Source organism: Syzygium oleosum, unplaced genomic scaffold (assembly GCF_021117445.2).
Source record: "Syzygium oleosum isolate NSW1041296 unplaced genomic scaffold, Sole_v2.1 Sole_v2.03, whole genome shotgun sequence".
Classification (NCBI taxonomy): domain Eukaryota; kingdom Viridiplantae; phylum Streptophyta; class Magnoliopsida; order Myrtales; family Myrtaceae; genus Syzygium; species Syzygium oleosum.
The window spans coordinates 1492184-1507481 of NW_026607487.1; the positions used below are offsets into that span (position 1 = coordinate 1492184).

Below are 15298 nucleotides of genomic sequence, written 5' to 3' on the forward strand. Positions count from 1 at the left end.
AGCACTACTCAAAGTAATGGAGTAATGTGGTACCTTTTTCGGCTCGGTGCATTCACGAGCGAAGTGCCGGTTGCCACAATTGTAGCACATCATCTTGGCCTTATCCTTCTTCCCGCCGCGCTTCTTGCATCGGAAGGTCTTGGCTCTCTTGGGTGCACGATCGGTCTCTTTTCCTTTGTTGTTGAATTTATGGTTCCTCTTGCGCTTAAAGCCCGAAGCTTTGCCCGAACCTGATTCAACAACATAAGCATGGGTAGAGGATTTTGCAGCCTCTAGGCACTCATCTTCTAATTCCAAATGACGCGCAATATCATCAAAAGTGACGATATTTTCATTGTGTGTCATATTGATTTTCATGTGTTCCCGTGTCGGGAAGAGACCTTATAACAACCTGAACTTGTTGTTCGTCGGTTAAGGTATGACTGCCGACTTTAGCTCACGTATCATGTTTGACATCTCCCGAAGATGCTGCCTCATTGATAGATTTGAGCGCTTCCGGTATGTGTCAAATTTGATGGTGAGCCTCCTCAATTTAGTGGCAGACGTACCCCAAACTTATCTTTCAAGGCAACCCACATTGCTTGAGCTTTATCATAACTTTCAAACTCACACATGAGATCATCTTGCATACGCTCAGCAACGTGATGCGAGCAATGCTATTTTTCTTTTCCAAGCTTGATAAGCTTCTTGATCTCTTTTATGTTGAGCAGAAGTTCCATGCTCGGGTTCATCCATGGTGTGGTTGAGGGTTTCCAAAACCTCTTGCTCCTCAAGGATATATTGAACTTTTCGGTGCCAAATATCATAATTGTCACCGTTCAGCTTCTCACCCTTATTGAGGTCAGCCACAATGGTCTTGGATGCCGAAGCCATAATCACTATCTACTACACATTGACATAATAAACGCAGAATCAATACTAGCACATTTTCCACATAAACACACATATTTAAATTTGCAGCAAAGACAAACTAAATTAATGATAATTCAACAAAAGACACCAAAACGAAAGTTCATGATGTTCCCAATCAGCGGCTACAATTGTTCTCTGTCATTAACTTGTTTAATTTGTGCAAATTTTAAGTTCTAGGTGAGAATTTCTTCTAATTCTACCAACCTACAAACTCCCACTAGACTAGATAATTCACAAAAATATCTAAAACAATGATCACATCCTTTCTAGCAATCATATAGCATGGCATGATGTAAATCAATAAATAGAACATTCATGCAACAAATATAATCAACAGCGGAATTCATGACGTAAGGATCTCCACCATTATTTTAATATGCTCAAAATTAGGAAATTGCAAGCACGTCAAACCATATAGACATGCCATCAATGAATCATGCTCTACATAATCTTTATGTGGTCATTTACATGTAAGCCAACCTGTATTTCCAAAAACATAAGGAAATACAAGTAAAATGCAATAATACCCCAAAAAATACACGTATTTAGGGTTCCGTATGCATTTTCATACATTTAGAAGCCTCGAACATATACAATAACTATACACAATGTAGAGAATTTCAATACGAACACAACGGTACCAACCACGGCCCGATCGGAGCGCCGCGCCACCTAGGGTGCGCGGCGCGTGTGGCTCACGCGCACCTTGGTCGGAGCCACGAGCCTGTCCAACCGGTTTGGCGGTTGACACAATTGAAGCAGGTTTGCGATTGACGATCCGGCCAGGTTGGCCGTTGATCGATCACGGAGTCGGGTCAACGTCCGGATCGGAGTCGGATCTACGCTCGGGTCGGGTCACGGATCGGGTCTCGGTCGGGTCGGGTTGCCAATAGGTCGGTCGCCGGGAGGTTGGTCGCCCAGGCAAGATGGCGTCATCATGGCCTTGACATGTCGATGCCGACAGACGTTTGCGCGTCATCAATGGCGTCGGCCTGCCCGGTGGCCGGCGCGCATGTGCCATCCATGCGGCAATGCCCGTATGGGCGCGCAGGCGCTTGTAGCACGCGCGCGGCTTGCCACGGCCGCACGTGTAGGCGCGTCCGCGTCTTTCGGCGCCCCCACCGTCGTCTCTCGGGTTCTTCAATTCTTATTAATTATTTTTCCAAAAGTTTTAAAACATCGCGCGTTGGTACTTCAACCCGTCTCATTTCTGTGTTGTCGATTCACCTTGCATTCCCGGCAATGAACATGCGTTGAGTTCATCTCTGATCTCATATCGGCTTCCATGTTGGGTGTGTAGGGGATGACTATGTTGTGCACTCAACAATTTAATCGTATGTTGAATCCATAAACGATGAACATCTCTCGTTGGTAATAATCTAGAAAAGTATTCTTTTCGTTATTTGTTCAGTGTCGCCTATTTGAGTTCTATTTTTTTGTATTGTTGTCTCGTTATCTTACTATTACTTCTCCTCTTAAGTTCTCCCCTTTTTGTAAATGGCCTCACAAATATAACAGTTTGAAATGTAATTAAATATATATTTTTCAGACATTGAGAATTCGATTGCTGGTGCAATTTTCCAGAAAACGAACTCATATCACAGGAACGATCCAACGAAATTAACCGTCTGAATTTTGCCGGTGCCGGCGTTGCCCCGGCACTTCCCCTTTCCCTAACCGAAGCGAACGCAGGAGGACGAAAACTCTGCGTTCGTGCACGGAATCGACGAACGACGCACGCTTGTCCAACGGCGACCCTTTGCATTTAAGAGGGTTCGCATGCCCTGTGTGACCCCAGCGACGACGAAGATGAGGGGCGGCGGCGAGTTCCGGTTCTTCCTGTCGCGCGACATAAACCTTCCCGTCACCTTCCGGGTCAAGAACTTGGACGGCGCTCTGCCTCCTCCTCAGCGCGCTCCAAACTCAGGTACCCTTTTGCAAGTTTTGGCCTAGAAAAAAGAACGAGAAAAAAAGATGATGGATGTCTGTGGTGGATCTTGGAACTTGGGAGGCTGAAGCAGCGAGAAAGAAAATAATGAAAAAGAACTTCTGGGTCGGCTCAGCGGTTGGCGTAGCTGAACTTTGGTGTTCTTTCTGTTGTCAATCTGTATGAAGAAGTTGGGTGCGGCGGTGATGTTACATTCCCCAAAATTGTGTTGATTGTGGATTCTTGAAATGGGGTGAATTGTATATAGGTAAAACCGTTTGATGGTGTAAGGAGGGTTCTGTCATGGTGTGTATCTCACTTTTGCCCTCTAATGATGGATACGTGTATTTCTAGTTATTGGTTACTGGTTTGGCGAGCCCTTTAGATTCTGCTGCGGCTTTTATGCTTTCGGCTGTTATATACCGTCTCCATTGAATTCCTTCTGCAGAGATTGATCATAGCGCAGAGGAGCGAAAGGTGGAGCTATACGTTGAGTGCTCTCTATACATTGACGGTGCCCCATTTGGCCTTCCCACTAGAACAAGGTGCCTGCCTAATCTAATCCGGTCCTCGTGTGCCAATCCTTTTTCCCGTGCATGATCCTTCTGTTGTCCGTCGTGCCAAATGCTGCTTCCCAGTGACATTTTCTTCCATTATATCTCGGTTCACCATTTGTAGAGACAATTAAAACAGAGTTTTGCTGTAAGGAAACATGGAGGACGACGATGAGATATCTGGGAAAACTTAAAAATGTTTATTCACTTAACCAGAGAACATATGTTATGTGACACTAGATATGGGGAAGGAGGTTGTTGATGCTGTAATTTAGTCGGTTGAAATTAAGATGATAGTGGATATCTATGGTGTTTTCTTGCTGAAGTGGATGTTTAGAGGAGCGAGAGAGATGAGGGTGACTGAATCTGGTAACATCAGTGTGGCCTATGTTGATGGTTGGGAATGTGGGATGTACTACATTGGAGCAATCGTTTTAGCGCGTTAGTTGATGTTGCATGTTTTTCTGGCACTATCTGTCTGTTGCATGAGGTAGTCTTGTAAAGAGACAGACTCTGATCTTTCTTGCAAGAGTGGTAATGAAAATTTTAAATGTAACCCTGGAAATAGTTTTGATTGTATCCCTGGCCTCAATACTTATAATTGTAAACTCTTCAGATATCAGCATAAAAATCCATTTTACAGTTTGTCTGTCTTTGCTTTTTGTCTATCGGGGAGCTCTGTGTTTGAATTAGTCCATTAGAATAACAATTTGGGATTTCTATTTACTGAATGATACTGATTATCTGGAACTTAATTTGGCAACTCAGGCACCTTTTTGGCTCATTTTTCTCAGAAAGTACGGGAGTCTGTTGCTTTCAAGGTTGCTTTAACCAAAGGCCAGAGATTGTTGGAATTTCGAAAATAGTTCGTTGGCGATATATGTTTTAGATGATGCTTGTCAGTTTCTTAGATTTTATCCTGGGAGATGGAAGATGAACGAAATAACACGGTCCTATGTCAATGGCCATCAATGGACGAAATATTGAAACAAAAATTTTCACGGTCTTTAATGACAGCTAGTTGCCATGAGAAGATTTTGTTCTTTTGTCTTTAATTTTCAGAAGACAAAAACATGCAATTGGCTTTGCTTTCGGTTTCTGTTATCTATCTACTGAACTCCGTTCATTATTCTGCGATAAACATGCTGATGAAATAAACTGTGGTAGAAGTTCATTTTAGTACTTACTTATGTTATGAATGTACAATTTCCTTTAATTACAGGCAGTTGTCGTGGGTCAATCATAGTGGTCCCCTGACAGTGATTGACTAAATATAATTTTATTCTGTCAATAAGAGTATCTGCCATGGGTAGTTGGAGATTTAGATCCTGTTGAACATCAATCCAAATCTTAGCTACTCATGTCAATGCCAGGTTGGAATCTGCAGGGCCACCATATTTTTGGAATGAACTCATCACTCTGAGTACTAAATATCGAGACTTAACTGCTCACTCACAACTTGCTTTAACAGTGAGTCTGGAATGTTCCTTCACTTGTGTATTGTAGATGTATCTTATCTGACTTTGTATCTACACCGAAATGCTGCCGCTTACTTGATGTACACCTCTCATTACATACATTTGTATCTCTTCTTTATTACTTGTTGGGCGTACTCTGATCATAACATGGCATTGCTACATGTAAGCCTGATTATCCATTGACAAAGTTGATCCCTAGTGAAATGCTGTTTTCTCAGAGCTAATACTTGGACCATATGTTCCCTACTGTATTCATTATTGTCCCACATCAACTACCATGAAATTATCCAAGCATGTCTTTTCATGAATACTTAGCTTCTGTTGAGAGGCATGGTCTGTGAACCTAAGCTGGTTCTTGGTATGGTTACTAAGGGAATATCATCACATTTGTCTCCTAAGTGATGAGGCAATGGTTTCATCTACAAGTGGTTCACAACTTTTATCCCTCAAATGTGGTTCAGAAAGAATTTGATGCTTGCAATTTTGGTGTTGATCTAAGGTATATCTAATTGAATTCTACATCTAATTGAGAGCAAAAAATCCTGTTTTGACATAAAAATTTTAGGTCTGGGATGTTTCTTGTGGAAAAGAGGAGGGGTTGATTGGTGGGGCTACGATTCTTCTATTTAGCAGCAAAAAGCAGCTCAAAACAGGGAAGCAGAAGCTTAGACTTTGGCAAGGAAAGGAAGCTGATGGCTCATTTCCGACAAATACTCCGGGAAAGGTTTCTGCTTGTTACATTTAATGCTGGTGATTACAACTTTCAGATTGGGCATGAAAGCAATGATAATTTTTGGTACTTGCAATATGTTTATAGGTCCCTAAGCATGAGCGGGGCGAGTTGGAGCGCTTGGAAAAGCTTATGAATAAATATGAAAGAGGACAGATTCAAAGAATTGATTGGCTAGACCGCCTTGCGTTTAAAGCTATGGACAAAGTCAAGGAACGGGAGAGCAATAAAATTGGGAATTCCTATCTATACCTGGTTGTTGACTTTTGTAGCTTTGAACATCAAGTTGTTTTCCAGGTAAACATTCACAAAGAATGCTATAAAGGCAGTTGTTATCTCTTGAAGGGTTTGTTTGTTTTTGGTTCAACTTGTGCACATTGACTCGGAAACTTGTCCATGAGACCAGACAGTGAGCCTATTGAAAGCTCAATTTATCATTGTCATGACTTTCTCCTGTCCATCTATTTTCTTCATTCCTCTTCATCTGGTGAGTGTTTTTACATTGCACAAAGTTATAGGCCTCTCATTCTGTGTGCTCGTGCTTGTTGTGAAAAACATTTAGACACTAGAAATTGGGTTTAGTTATCAGATTAGATGTAGTATCTTCACCATGATATGGGCAAATGAAAATTAAGTTTGTTGCTGGTGCATTTCTTCTATTCCTGGGTTAACACATGCTTTGTTGACAAAAGATAATTTGAAGTGAAATTTCGTCTCATTTTCCATAGTTTATTATGTTGTTCGTCACAAAAAACTTCATGCTTACTTGTAATGTCGGTTAGTGCTGGTTTTTCTCATCTTGTCTAAGCTCCTTCTCTTGGCCAACAGTAGGAAATCCAAGAGGCATGCCATATGGTTAATATAACAACTATCTTACTTGTATTGGTAATGTCATTAGTAAAGCTGATGTCAATATGAAGCTTTTGTTTCATAAGAGTGTTTGGATGGAGGGAAGGGGGAGGAAATATAATTGCCAAGAGTATTTCCTCTATTTGGTTAATTGAAAGGAGAAAATGTGTGGAAGTTAGAGGAAACCGTTCCCTCTAGGACAACACTATAGGAAGGAAATGCACCCAGGCACTATTCCGTTACTACCTAACTTTTGTTTGAATTGTGAACAACACAAAGATCATTTAGGTCCATTATCTAACTTCATTTTCATTGTTGCATTTTTCCTCAAATATGCTTTTGTGGAGGAAACTACAATATTTTTAATTGTTCCCTTCGATTTCCTTTCTCTACTTATCTGTTAATCTCCTTCCTAACTTTAATTGTGAAACATGATGTAAGAAATGAGGTTGGATTCATCTACACTGAACAAATTCTTATAGATCTGCCTTATTGTGAATATGCATGCAGAGTGACTGGAGTTTAGTGCTGTAACTCTCTCAGTGTACTCAATCTCTGTAATGTCTTAGAGTAGGGATTTCTTTGTTCTGGAGAAAATCTCTTTGATGTTGTTTTTTAAGGACTATATTTTAATTCTTAAGAAGAGTTTCCCTTTTACTACTTGTAATTAGATATTCAATATACTTCTGTAACCCTAGCCCTACTTACTACAAAGTTTCTGCGCCATAGCGTTAATGTTAGCCTCTTGCACTATTAGCTTATCCCATGGCAAAACTTTACTGCTGAGATGAGACGTTAGAAGGCATCTATGGATTGATCAACATTATTCCATATAGATTGATGTATGATGGCTGTTGCTGACTTAATTCATAATGGAAAGTCTTTAATGCTCGATCCATTTCGTTGGGTTGTTTTATCTATTCTGTTGAATGTTGCAGAGTGTGTGCCCTTTTAGAATCCTATAAAAATGGTGTTTGATAGTTGCTAGTTTGTCTTTATCAGTTTCTGGGCTAAGTGGCTCATGTGGCTATTTTCTTTGGCAAGACACTATTTTTCTTGTGCATCGGTTAGCAGGTTGATCTTCCACAAAACATTTCATCTTCCTTTTGTAAAAAAAGTGTATTATGTTCGATTTGTAGGAATCTGGGGCGAATTTCTTACCTCCACCAATTATTTCAACAAATGAACTTGTTATAGTTTCAGACCCTGAAATGGGAAGGATAAATCCATCTGAGCACAAGCAACTAAAGCTAGCAAGGAGCTTAACCCGTGGTATCATTGACAAGGATCTTAAACCAAACTCTACCCAAAGGAAGTAAGTCTGACTTTTTTTATGCGATAGAAAACTGGGATACAACTTACAGTATTTGCAGTATAAGGGCCAATTACTCTGTTCTTTTCTTCTAAAATCAGCTGTCGTCACCATTACAGCCGGAAGAAAGAAACGTTGCAATAAAAGTTGCATGGATCGATAGACCTATTATGTATAAACCTCCTGTAGATAAAGGATCTCTATGTTTTCAGCTATTATGTGTTTGAGCGCATGCTTCTAGGCGTATGTGTGGCTATGCATGTGTATATATGTATAAAGCGTTGTTGATTCTTAAATTGGCCAGAACACAAGTTGATTTCTCAATGGGATAATCCTAGGAACGATGTTGGCATCAGTTGTCTCTAAATTGATTGGCCATGTTTTGGCTCTCTTTTAATTCCTCTTCAGTTTGACCCACAAGTAAAAACCTCTTCAATTCAGTTATCATGTACTGGACAGTGTTGTTTTGCACTTTGAATGGGACTCTGATTTACGTAAAGATCATTATTTTTTTATTCCGCTCTTTTTCTTACATTAAAGAAGTTGGGCGAAGCCGAAGTAGGTATAAAGATGTGAAACACTTATATGTTAACATAGAATTTTGCTATATATTCTTGTCCCAGAATTTGCTTTGTGTAAGTTTGTTCGCTACTGCCTTCCAGATCAGACTGTCACCTACTGAAACAACAAAATAAGCTACTTCAGTTTGTGCTATTCATGGGTTCTAAGTAGTTATTCATTTAATGAAGCAATCACATGCTTTAGTCACAGATTTGATGGTGAGGTCTCTCATAATTAGTTGTATTTTAAAGCCATTTTTCATGACATCCTTAATTTGCTTGAAGAAACTTCTATCCTTAAAGCATTAACCTGCTGCAGAATCTGCACGAAACTAAGAGAAAGAATATTGAGGCGTTTGTAATTGTGTATGACCTCATTAAATTACAGTTAGATTGAGCTTTATGTCATACTTACATGTCGAGATCCAGCTATCTTTGGCAAACAGTTAGATTGAATGATGTTGCATCTCTGATTGCCTACTTCACCTTGCCTTAAATCGAGTTAACTATTGAACACTCTGTAGACAGAATCAAATTGAGATGAGTATCCTTGTCTAAGTTTAGCGGTTAAATAATGCTATAAATCTTACGAAGTCATTTTTTTATTTATTTATGCAAATCATCATATATTTCCCGATAACTTCAATGTCTGACTGCTAATTGTGTACTTCTCCTCCACCTTTCACCTTTCGTGCTAGTAATACCTGCTCAATCTTTTTATTGTAAGGTCAATACAAAAACTACTTAAATATCCTCCTACAAGGACTTTAAGTGGAGACGAGAGGCAGCTCCTTTGGAAATTTCGCTTTTCTTTGATGTCTGAGAAGAGAGCTCTCACGAAGTTCCTTCGCTGTGTTGAATGGAGTGATGTTCAGGTCAGCACTATTTTGACGTGTCTCTTATACACTTAGGGTATTCCCACTAATGCCTGTCGACAGGCACATCATTTCCTGTCCTTATGCTCTGAGTATCTCCTCTAGTTTGGCTCCTACCTACCTGTATAAGAGTATATTAAGTTTTCTTGCATATGCCCGTGTAAGTGTGCATTACGCGGAAAAATTTTGCATGGACGTAATAGAGCATTTGACATGCTTTAGGATTGCAAAGTATTTAAGTTAAGAAGAATTGCAACATGGTAATTTGCAAAGTGTTTCTAGGTCCTAGTTAAGCACCTCTTCCAAGGAAGTATGTAGGTGAAACTTCTATCAGAGTATCCAAATGATCACTGATAGGTATCACCTAATCATAATCCTTGTTCATAATTTTTTTCCCTTTCTTGCAGGAAGCTAAGCAGGCATTAGAATTAATGGGAAGGTGGGAAACAATTGATGTGTGCGATGCCCTAGAACTTTTATCTCCTGTTTTTGAAAGTGAGGAGGTAAGAGTTTTGTAAGAGGTTTGTTTCTTGTGGTCCTGGTATAATCCTTGTTCTCTATACATGCTAGCAGATAATTTTTATGTTGTTGCTCTATCACATAGGATATGGGATACGACCAAATGATTGAAATATCTCTTTGAATACTCTGCTTTAGATTATTCAGTGATTTCTTTCAGTTACAAAGTACTAAAAGGAAAAAAAAAAATTGAAGAGGAGTTATCAGTTTGAAGATTTGAGATGGTTTGGCAATTTATGAGCATTCCATGCTTGTACCTCCTCCAACCAGAGAGATGGTTTGGTTGTTGATTGTAGTTCATTAGCATCATGGAGCTCTTCATTAGCATCATGGAGTTCAGTGCATCAAATGCATGCATCTCAGAGAGATGTTCAGAGTTTTCATTGTCAATGGAAATGAAAGGGTCTCATGCTTTTATGCTTCTGGGTGCCTTCACTGCAGGTTCGTGCATATGCTGTCAGTGTGCTTGAGAGGGCTGATGATGAAGAGCTGCAGTGCTACTTGCTTCAGTTGGTTCAAGCTCTTCGCTTTGAACGATCTGATAAATCTCGCCTTTCTCAGTTTCTTGTGCAACGCTGTATGCCTTATCTTCTTTGGGAATCAGTTGTGTCTTATCTTTTTCTTGCTAACGAAAGAAAATTTTTGTGACAGCATTGCGTAATATTGAGCTGGCCAGCTTTCTCCGGTGGTATGTTGCTGTGGAACTTTATGATTGTGGTTTTGCTAAACGATACTACTGTACTTATGAGATCTTGGAAGAGCATATGATGAAGGTTTGAGTTCTTCAAGGTTCCAGCTTTGCTGTTTTATTTTTCTTCTTATGGTCGTTTTGTACCGAAATGCTAGAAGGTTGTCTTGATGTTTCGTTGAGATTCTTTAGTTAAGTTCTTTTAGAGCTAAGTGTGGGGCAATAAAATTTAGGAGCAATTGTGGGGGTTTCACTCCGACTGAATTGGGGTATGGTTGATTTATTTGTTCTTCTAATTATATAGGCAAAGACCAATGAGCTTCTCTGTTATATAGCACTGGAGGTGCTACTTGTGATTGAGCATGTATGCTTCTCGAATGTGTCTGTGTGGATGATTAGCCAAATGTAGAAAAGAATAAGAAACACCGTCCGATTTGTTTGATGGTATTTTTAGACTTTCGATGAAGAAATTAGCAGGATTTCATTGTACTTTCTTGAGATCCTTATTCTTGGGATGGCTCTGTCTACTGGAATCACTATCTATCAGTATAGTGGCCACATGTTCTGTCTATTTCCCGAAAGACTAAGCTAGAGATGTTATTAAATCTGGTTGTGCACAGCAGTTATTAGATTGTAATTTATACAGTTGGCATCTGTTGTCATTGGAAATGAAGATGGATTCAAACTCTGGCAAAGTTTGGTGCGTCAGACAGAGTTGACGGCCCAGTTGTGTTCGATAATGAGGGACGTTAGAAATGTACGTGGCAATACCCAGAAAAAGATTGAGAAGCTTAGACAGCTTCTTTCTGGTCTTCTAAGTGAGCTCACATATTTTGAGGAGGTATCTCTATTTTCTGTAAAACTGTCTTTTCCACTCTGTGAATTTTGCTTGATTCAGATTATTATAGTCCCTCTTAAGACAACTTGTTTCTACTGCTCAGCCAATACGATCGCCACTCACTCCCGGTGTCCTCATCACTGGTATTGATCCTTCAGAGTCATCAATATTCAAGAGTGCACTTCATCCTCTTCGTCTTACTTTCAGAACAGCGAGTGGTGGAAATTGCAAGATAATATTCAAGAAGGGAGATGATATTCGACAAGATCAATTGGTAATCAAGCCTCCATTATTGCATTAAAAATATGTTCCATAGCTTTAACTTTCTGGCTCGGGACCTTTTTTCTTGTTTCTAACTCTCTTGTTCTCAGTCTGTTTTTGCACTTGTGAGTAAGAGAAGCAGTTGGATATCGACGAAAAATGTTTTGGTAACACCAAAATGTTCTGTTTTCTGTAGGTTATCCAGATGGTCTCTCTTATGGATCGATTACTAAAGTCGGAGAACCTGGATTTATGCTTGACTCCGTATAAGGTACTAGCCACTGGACAAGATGAAGGCATGTTGGAATTTATACCTTCTCGGTCTTTGGCACAGGTAACTTATCTCCAAAGACTATTTGTATAGCGGTTCAAGGTCCTTTTTATTGAAGTTGAGCTAGACTTCAAATGGTGGGTAGTTTAGGTTAATCTGTTTCATAATAGGCACAAGATATGAATTCCTGGTGAATAGAGTGTGCTGTATCATAAAAGATCAAGGGAAAGATGCAAATTTGGTTCTGAGAGTTTACACAGGATATCGTTATCTCTTAGTCACTCGACTTATCGGATGATATCTTTCAGTTGCCTGACTTAAAGCAAAATGCAATTTAAGTGCTAGTAAAAGTGTTGCTCCTCTTTTACCCCTACAATAAAAAATCTAACATGACAACGGACATCACTTTTATTTCTGGAGATAGGGTTAATACAGGTTCATGAAGCTTTTTTTTTTGTGCAATTTGAATGATTAATGCCAAACTGCTGTTGAATGTTGTGATATATATTGATCTTTGAATTTATTAGACATCTCTATTTACATGCAGATTCTCTCAGAGCATCGAAGTATTATCAGTTATCTACAGAAGTTTCATCCTGATGAGCATGGACCATTTGGGATTACAGCTACATGCCTTGATACGTTTATAAAAAGCTGTGCTGGGTACTCTGTTATTACATATATACTTGGCATTGGAGACAGGTGATAACTGAATGCAATAATTATGTAAAATCATTTAGATTCGTTTTTTCTCTCTCTTGTTATACGTCACTTCTTGATTTAAATTGTGTTGGAGCTGGAGCAATTATTTCAGATAATGCTCATTTGCACTGTTTGTTTTGTTTGTCAGAAATATCTTAACTATGTGCTTGTCAAAAGACATAACCTCACATTGAGATTTGATACATGGTTAAAGAATGAACTTTTATCTTAGTCTTCTCCTCTGTCAATATCCTTTGGTGTTGCGTGGTGATGCTAAAATAGTCCTGATAGGGTTCGTTCCGGTGGTAGTTCTGGTTTTTGTTTTTTTGGTAAAATATACATACAATCTTTTTAACGATTTTATCGAATATGTCTATGTTAATTTTATTTAATTAGGCATGATGACTGAAGATTATTACACGTCCTCTTTAGAATACATAACCTTCGTCTATTACATAAGTAGTTTGTCAAGTGCCATTTCATCTACTTTACATGTCTTGTTCTTAGTGCAGTCTGTCTCCGTGATAATGTTATGCTTTCTTAGTTGATTTAGTTGTTTCAAAAGTATTAGATCTATAATAGTATAATGCTGATCTTTCTGGTCCTTCAGACACCTGGACAACCTTCTTCTCAGGGATGATGGACGTCTTTTCCACGTTGACTTTGGTTTTATTCTTGGCCGGGATCCTAAGCCATTTCCGCCCCCAATGAAACTTTGCAAAGAAATGGTAGAAGCTATGGGTGGAACTGAAAGGTAGCTCACTATTTTAATGTTCTTCAAGATCAAAAAATGGTGTTGATGTATACACAGGCATTTTCATTGTGCACGACAAGTATACTTGTGGCAATTTTTATTGTTCTATATGTGGTAATGGGCAACATTTTCCTTCCTCAGCCAGTACTACACGAGATTCAAGACATATTGTTGTGAAGCATACAACATTCTTCGGAAATCAAGTAACCTAATCTTGAACCTTTTCCATCTGATGGCGGGCTCGAACATCCCGGACATTGCTTCTGATCCTGAAAAAGGAATCCTTAAGGTTAGAACCCATTTCTGTGCATCGTCTTTTCTTTTCTGTCCAGAGATGAAGTTATTGTTTTGGTCATGACTGAGACTGCCTATGCTTACAGCTTCAGGAGAAGTTCAACTTGGATCTGGACGATGAAGCCTGCATACATTTCTTTCAGGGTCTTATCACCGATAGCGTTAATGCATTGTTCCCTCAAATGGTGGAAACTATTCATCGGTGGGCTCAATATTGGCGATGATTCAGAAATATATCTGGAGTTGCGAATCTGAAGATTCAGGTGACCTGTGATGGCCCTTGTATTTCTGTTTAGATAATATTGTACGGGCAACACGGTACATCCTAGATAAAAAATGGATCACAAAGCCCTTTCTAGCAGATAATTAAGAAAGACAAAGCATATTATTTGTGCTGGGATGTGATTGAAGATGACCTTTTTCTGTTGGTTCCTCTTTGTATATGAGTGCGCAGTAAAGTTGCTATTTTGCTTCATTCTTTTCGGATGGGGGTTGCTTACTGACTTGTTTGTTTTGACCAGAACAGGTGCCTTGCTAGTTTCGAGGCCAAAAGTTGAAGGCCATTTGAGCCAACAATATAATTTACACCATCATCTGGGTTCCTGGTCCTGAATCAGTCTTTAGACACATGCAAGTTTTACTGAATCCGGGGGTAAAAGTTCGATCCCTGACAATAAAAGCTCCCTTGAGAGCAATGGCTGCATTCTGTTGCTGCAGACAGCGAGCGCGCTCAAGGAAACGGGCAGGGGAAAACACATTTTCTTTCCCTCTTTTTGTTAGATATTATTTATTATGTAACTAGGATCTTGTCTTCTGCCTGGTTCTCTCCCCCCTTGTTCCTGCTTGGATGTGCATGTCCTTTTCTCGGTTGCTTCGAAATAATTATTATCTGTACATATTTGTCATGCTCTAATTAAGTTAATCAAATCAAGTAACATTATAGTTATGTTACCTGTACTTCTTGAGTTTCGTTGACAAGTACCGCCATGGTACTTCCTGAGTTCGTTTAATGTAGATTTTGCGCATTCAAGAGAATCAGGTGCAGATCGCACATTCTGCACCAGACCATTCTGTCACTGTCGCATTTGCAGGTTTTCCCTTTTGGCGTTTGTCGCCTGTGAGAGAGATTTGGTTTTGTTTTTGGAGTCTGAACAAAGGTCACGTCCTTAATTCATCCCATTATTTTGGTTCATGAGTAACCGTACAGGCTCCGATTAAGAGAGCCGAATAAACGTGCCGACGGAGTTGGCATATTCTCATTTCGATTTCTACCCTTTGTTTACTTTTGCATGCACAAGGGCATCATGGAAATCCTGCTGAAAAAAGGGAATGTTCCCCACTTATACCAATTAGAATGAGCAGCAACCACGGCCAATACAATACCCTGGTGGTTGGTCGAGTACGCCAGAACTTGATTTGCAAGTTGAAGGTCGCAGGTTTCCCACTTGTATCATGGAGGGACAATGGTGGAGGGCTCGCAAGCGGCTAAGAGTGCATATCACTTGGACAATGCGATTCGTCTTCTGCACCATGTCGGCATTGCCGCTTTAAACTATACATTCTTCTGCGGGCTCTGGTTGCCAACACTAGACACTTTTTCAGGCGAGTAAAAGTAGGGCGTTCAGATTGATGATGTATCTCCCTGATTCGTAAGCCTTCCGGAATGAACTTCGTAATTACCATTGAAAGTGAAGGACCGTTCCTGAAAAAAATCATGAGACAAAATATCATAAAGACTTCTAAACTTTGGAAATCTTATTAAAATATCTCAAAT

The 15298-nt window shown here is 39.6% G+C and overlaps 1 protein-coding gene across 3 annotated transcripts; it reads left to right on the forward strand.

Moving 5' to 3' along the window:
• Positions 1-2475: 2475 nt before the first annotated feature.
• On the forward strand, positions 2476-14353 carry LOC115663248 (phosphatidylinositol 3-kinase, root isoform). 3 transcript variants are annotated; one of them, XM_030585266.2, is made up of 18 exons: positions 2476-2839; positions 3288-3384; positions 4767-4863; positions 5437-5595; positions 5689-5898; positions 7590-7765; positions 9050-9197; positions 9605-9700; positions 10158-10293; positions 10368-10489; positions 11051-11245; positions 11346-11516; positions 11700-11837; positions 12322-12476; positions 13087-13230; positions 13372-13519; positions 13611-13787; positions 14046-14353. In XM_030585266.2, exons 1-17 carry the CDS (start codon positions 2692-2694, stop codon positions 13746-13748), a joined length of 2478 nt encoding a protein of 825 aa, XP_030441126.2. In that variant the 5' UTR covers positions 2476-2691; the 3' UTR covers positions 13749-13787; positions 14046-14353. The 3 variants fall into 3 exon arrangements, with proteins under 3 accessions (XP_030441126.2, XP_030441127.2, XP_056165510.1); XM_030585267.2 differs by having other exon boundaries at positions 14051-14348; XM_056309535.1 differs by lacking the exon at positions 13087-13230 and having other exon boundaries at positions 14051-14353.
• The last annotated feature ends 945 nt before the right edge of the window (positions 14354-15298 follow it).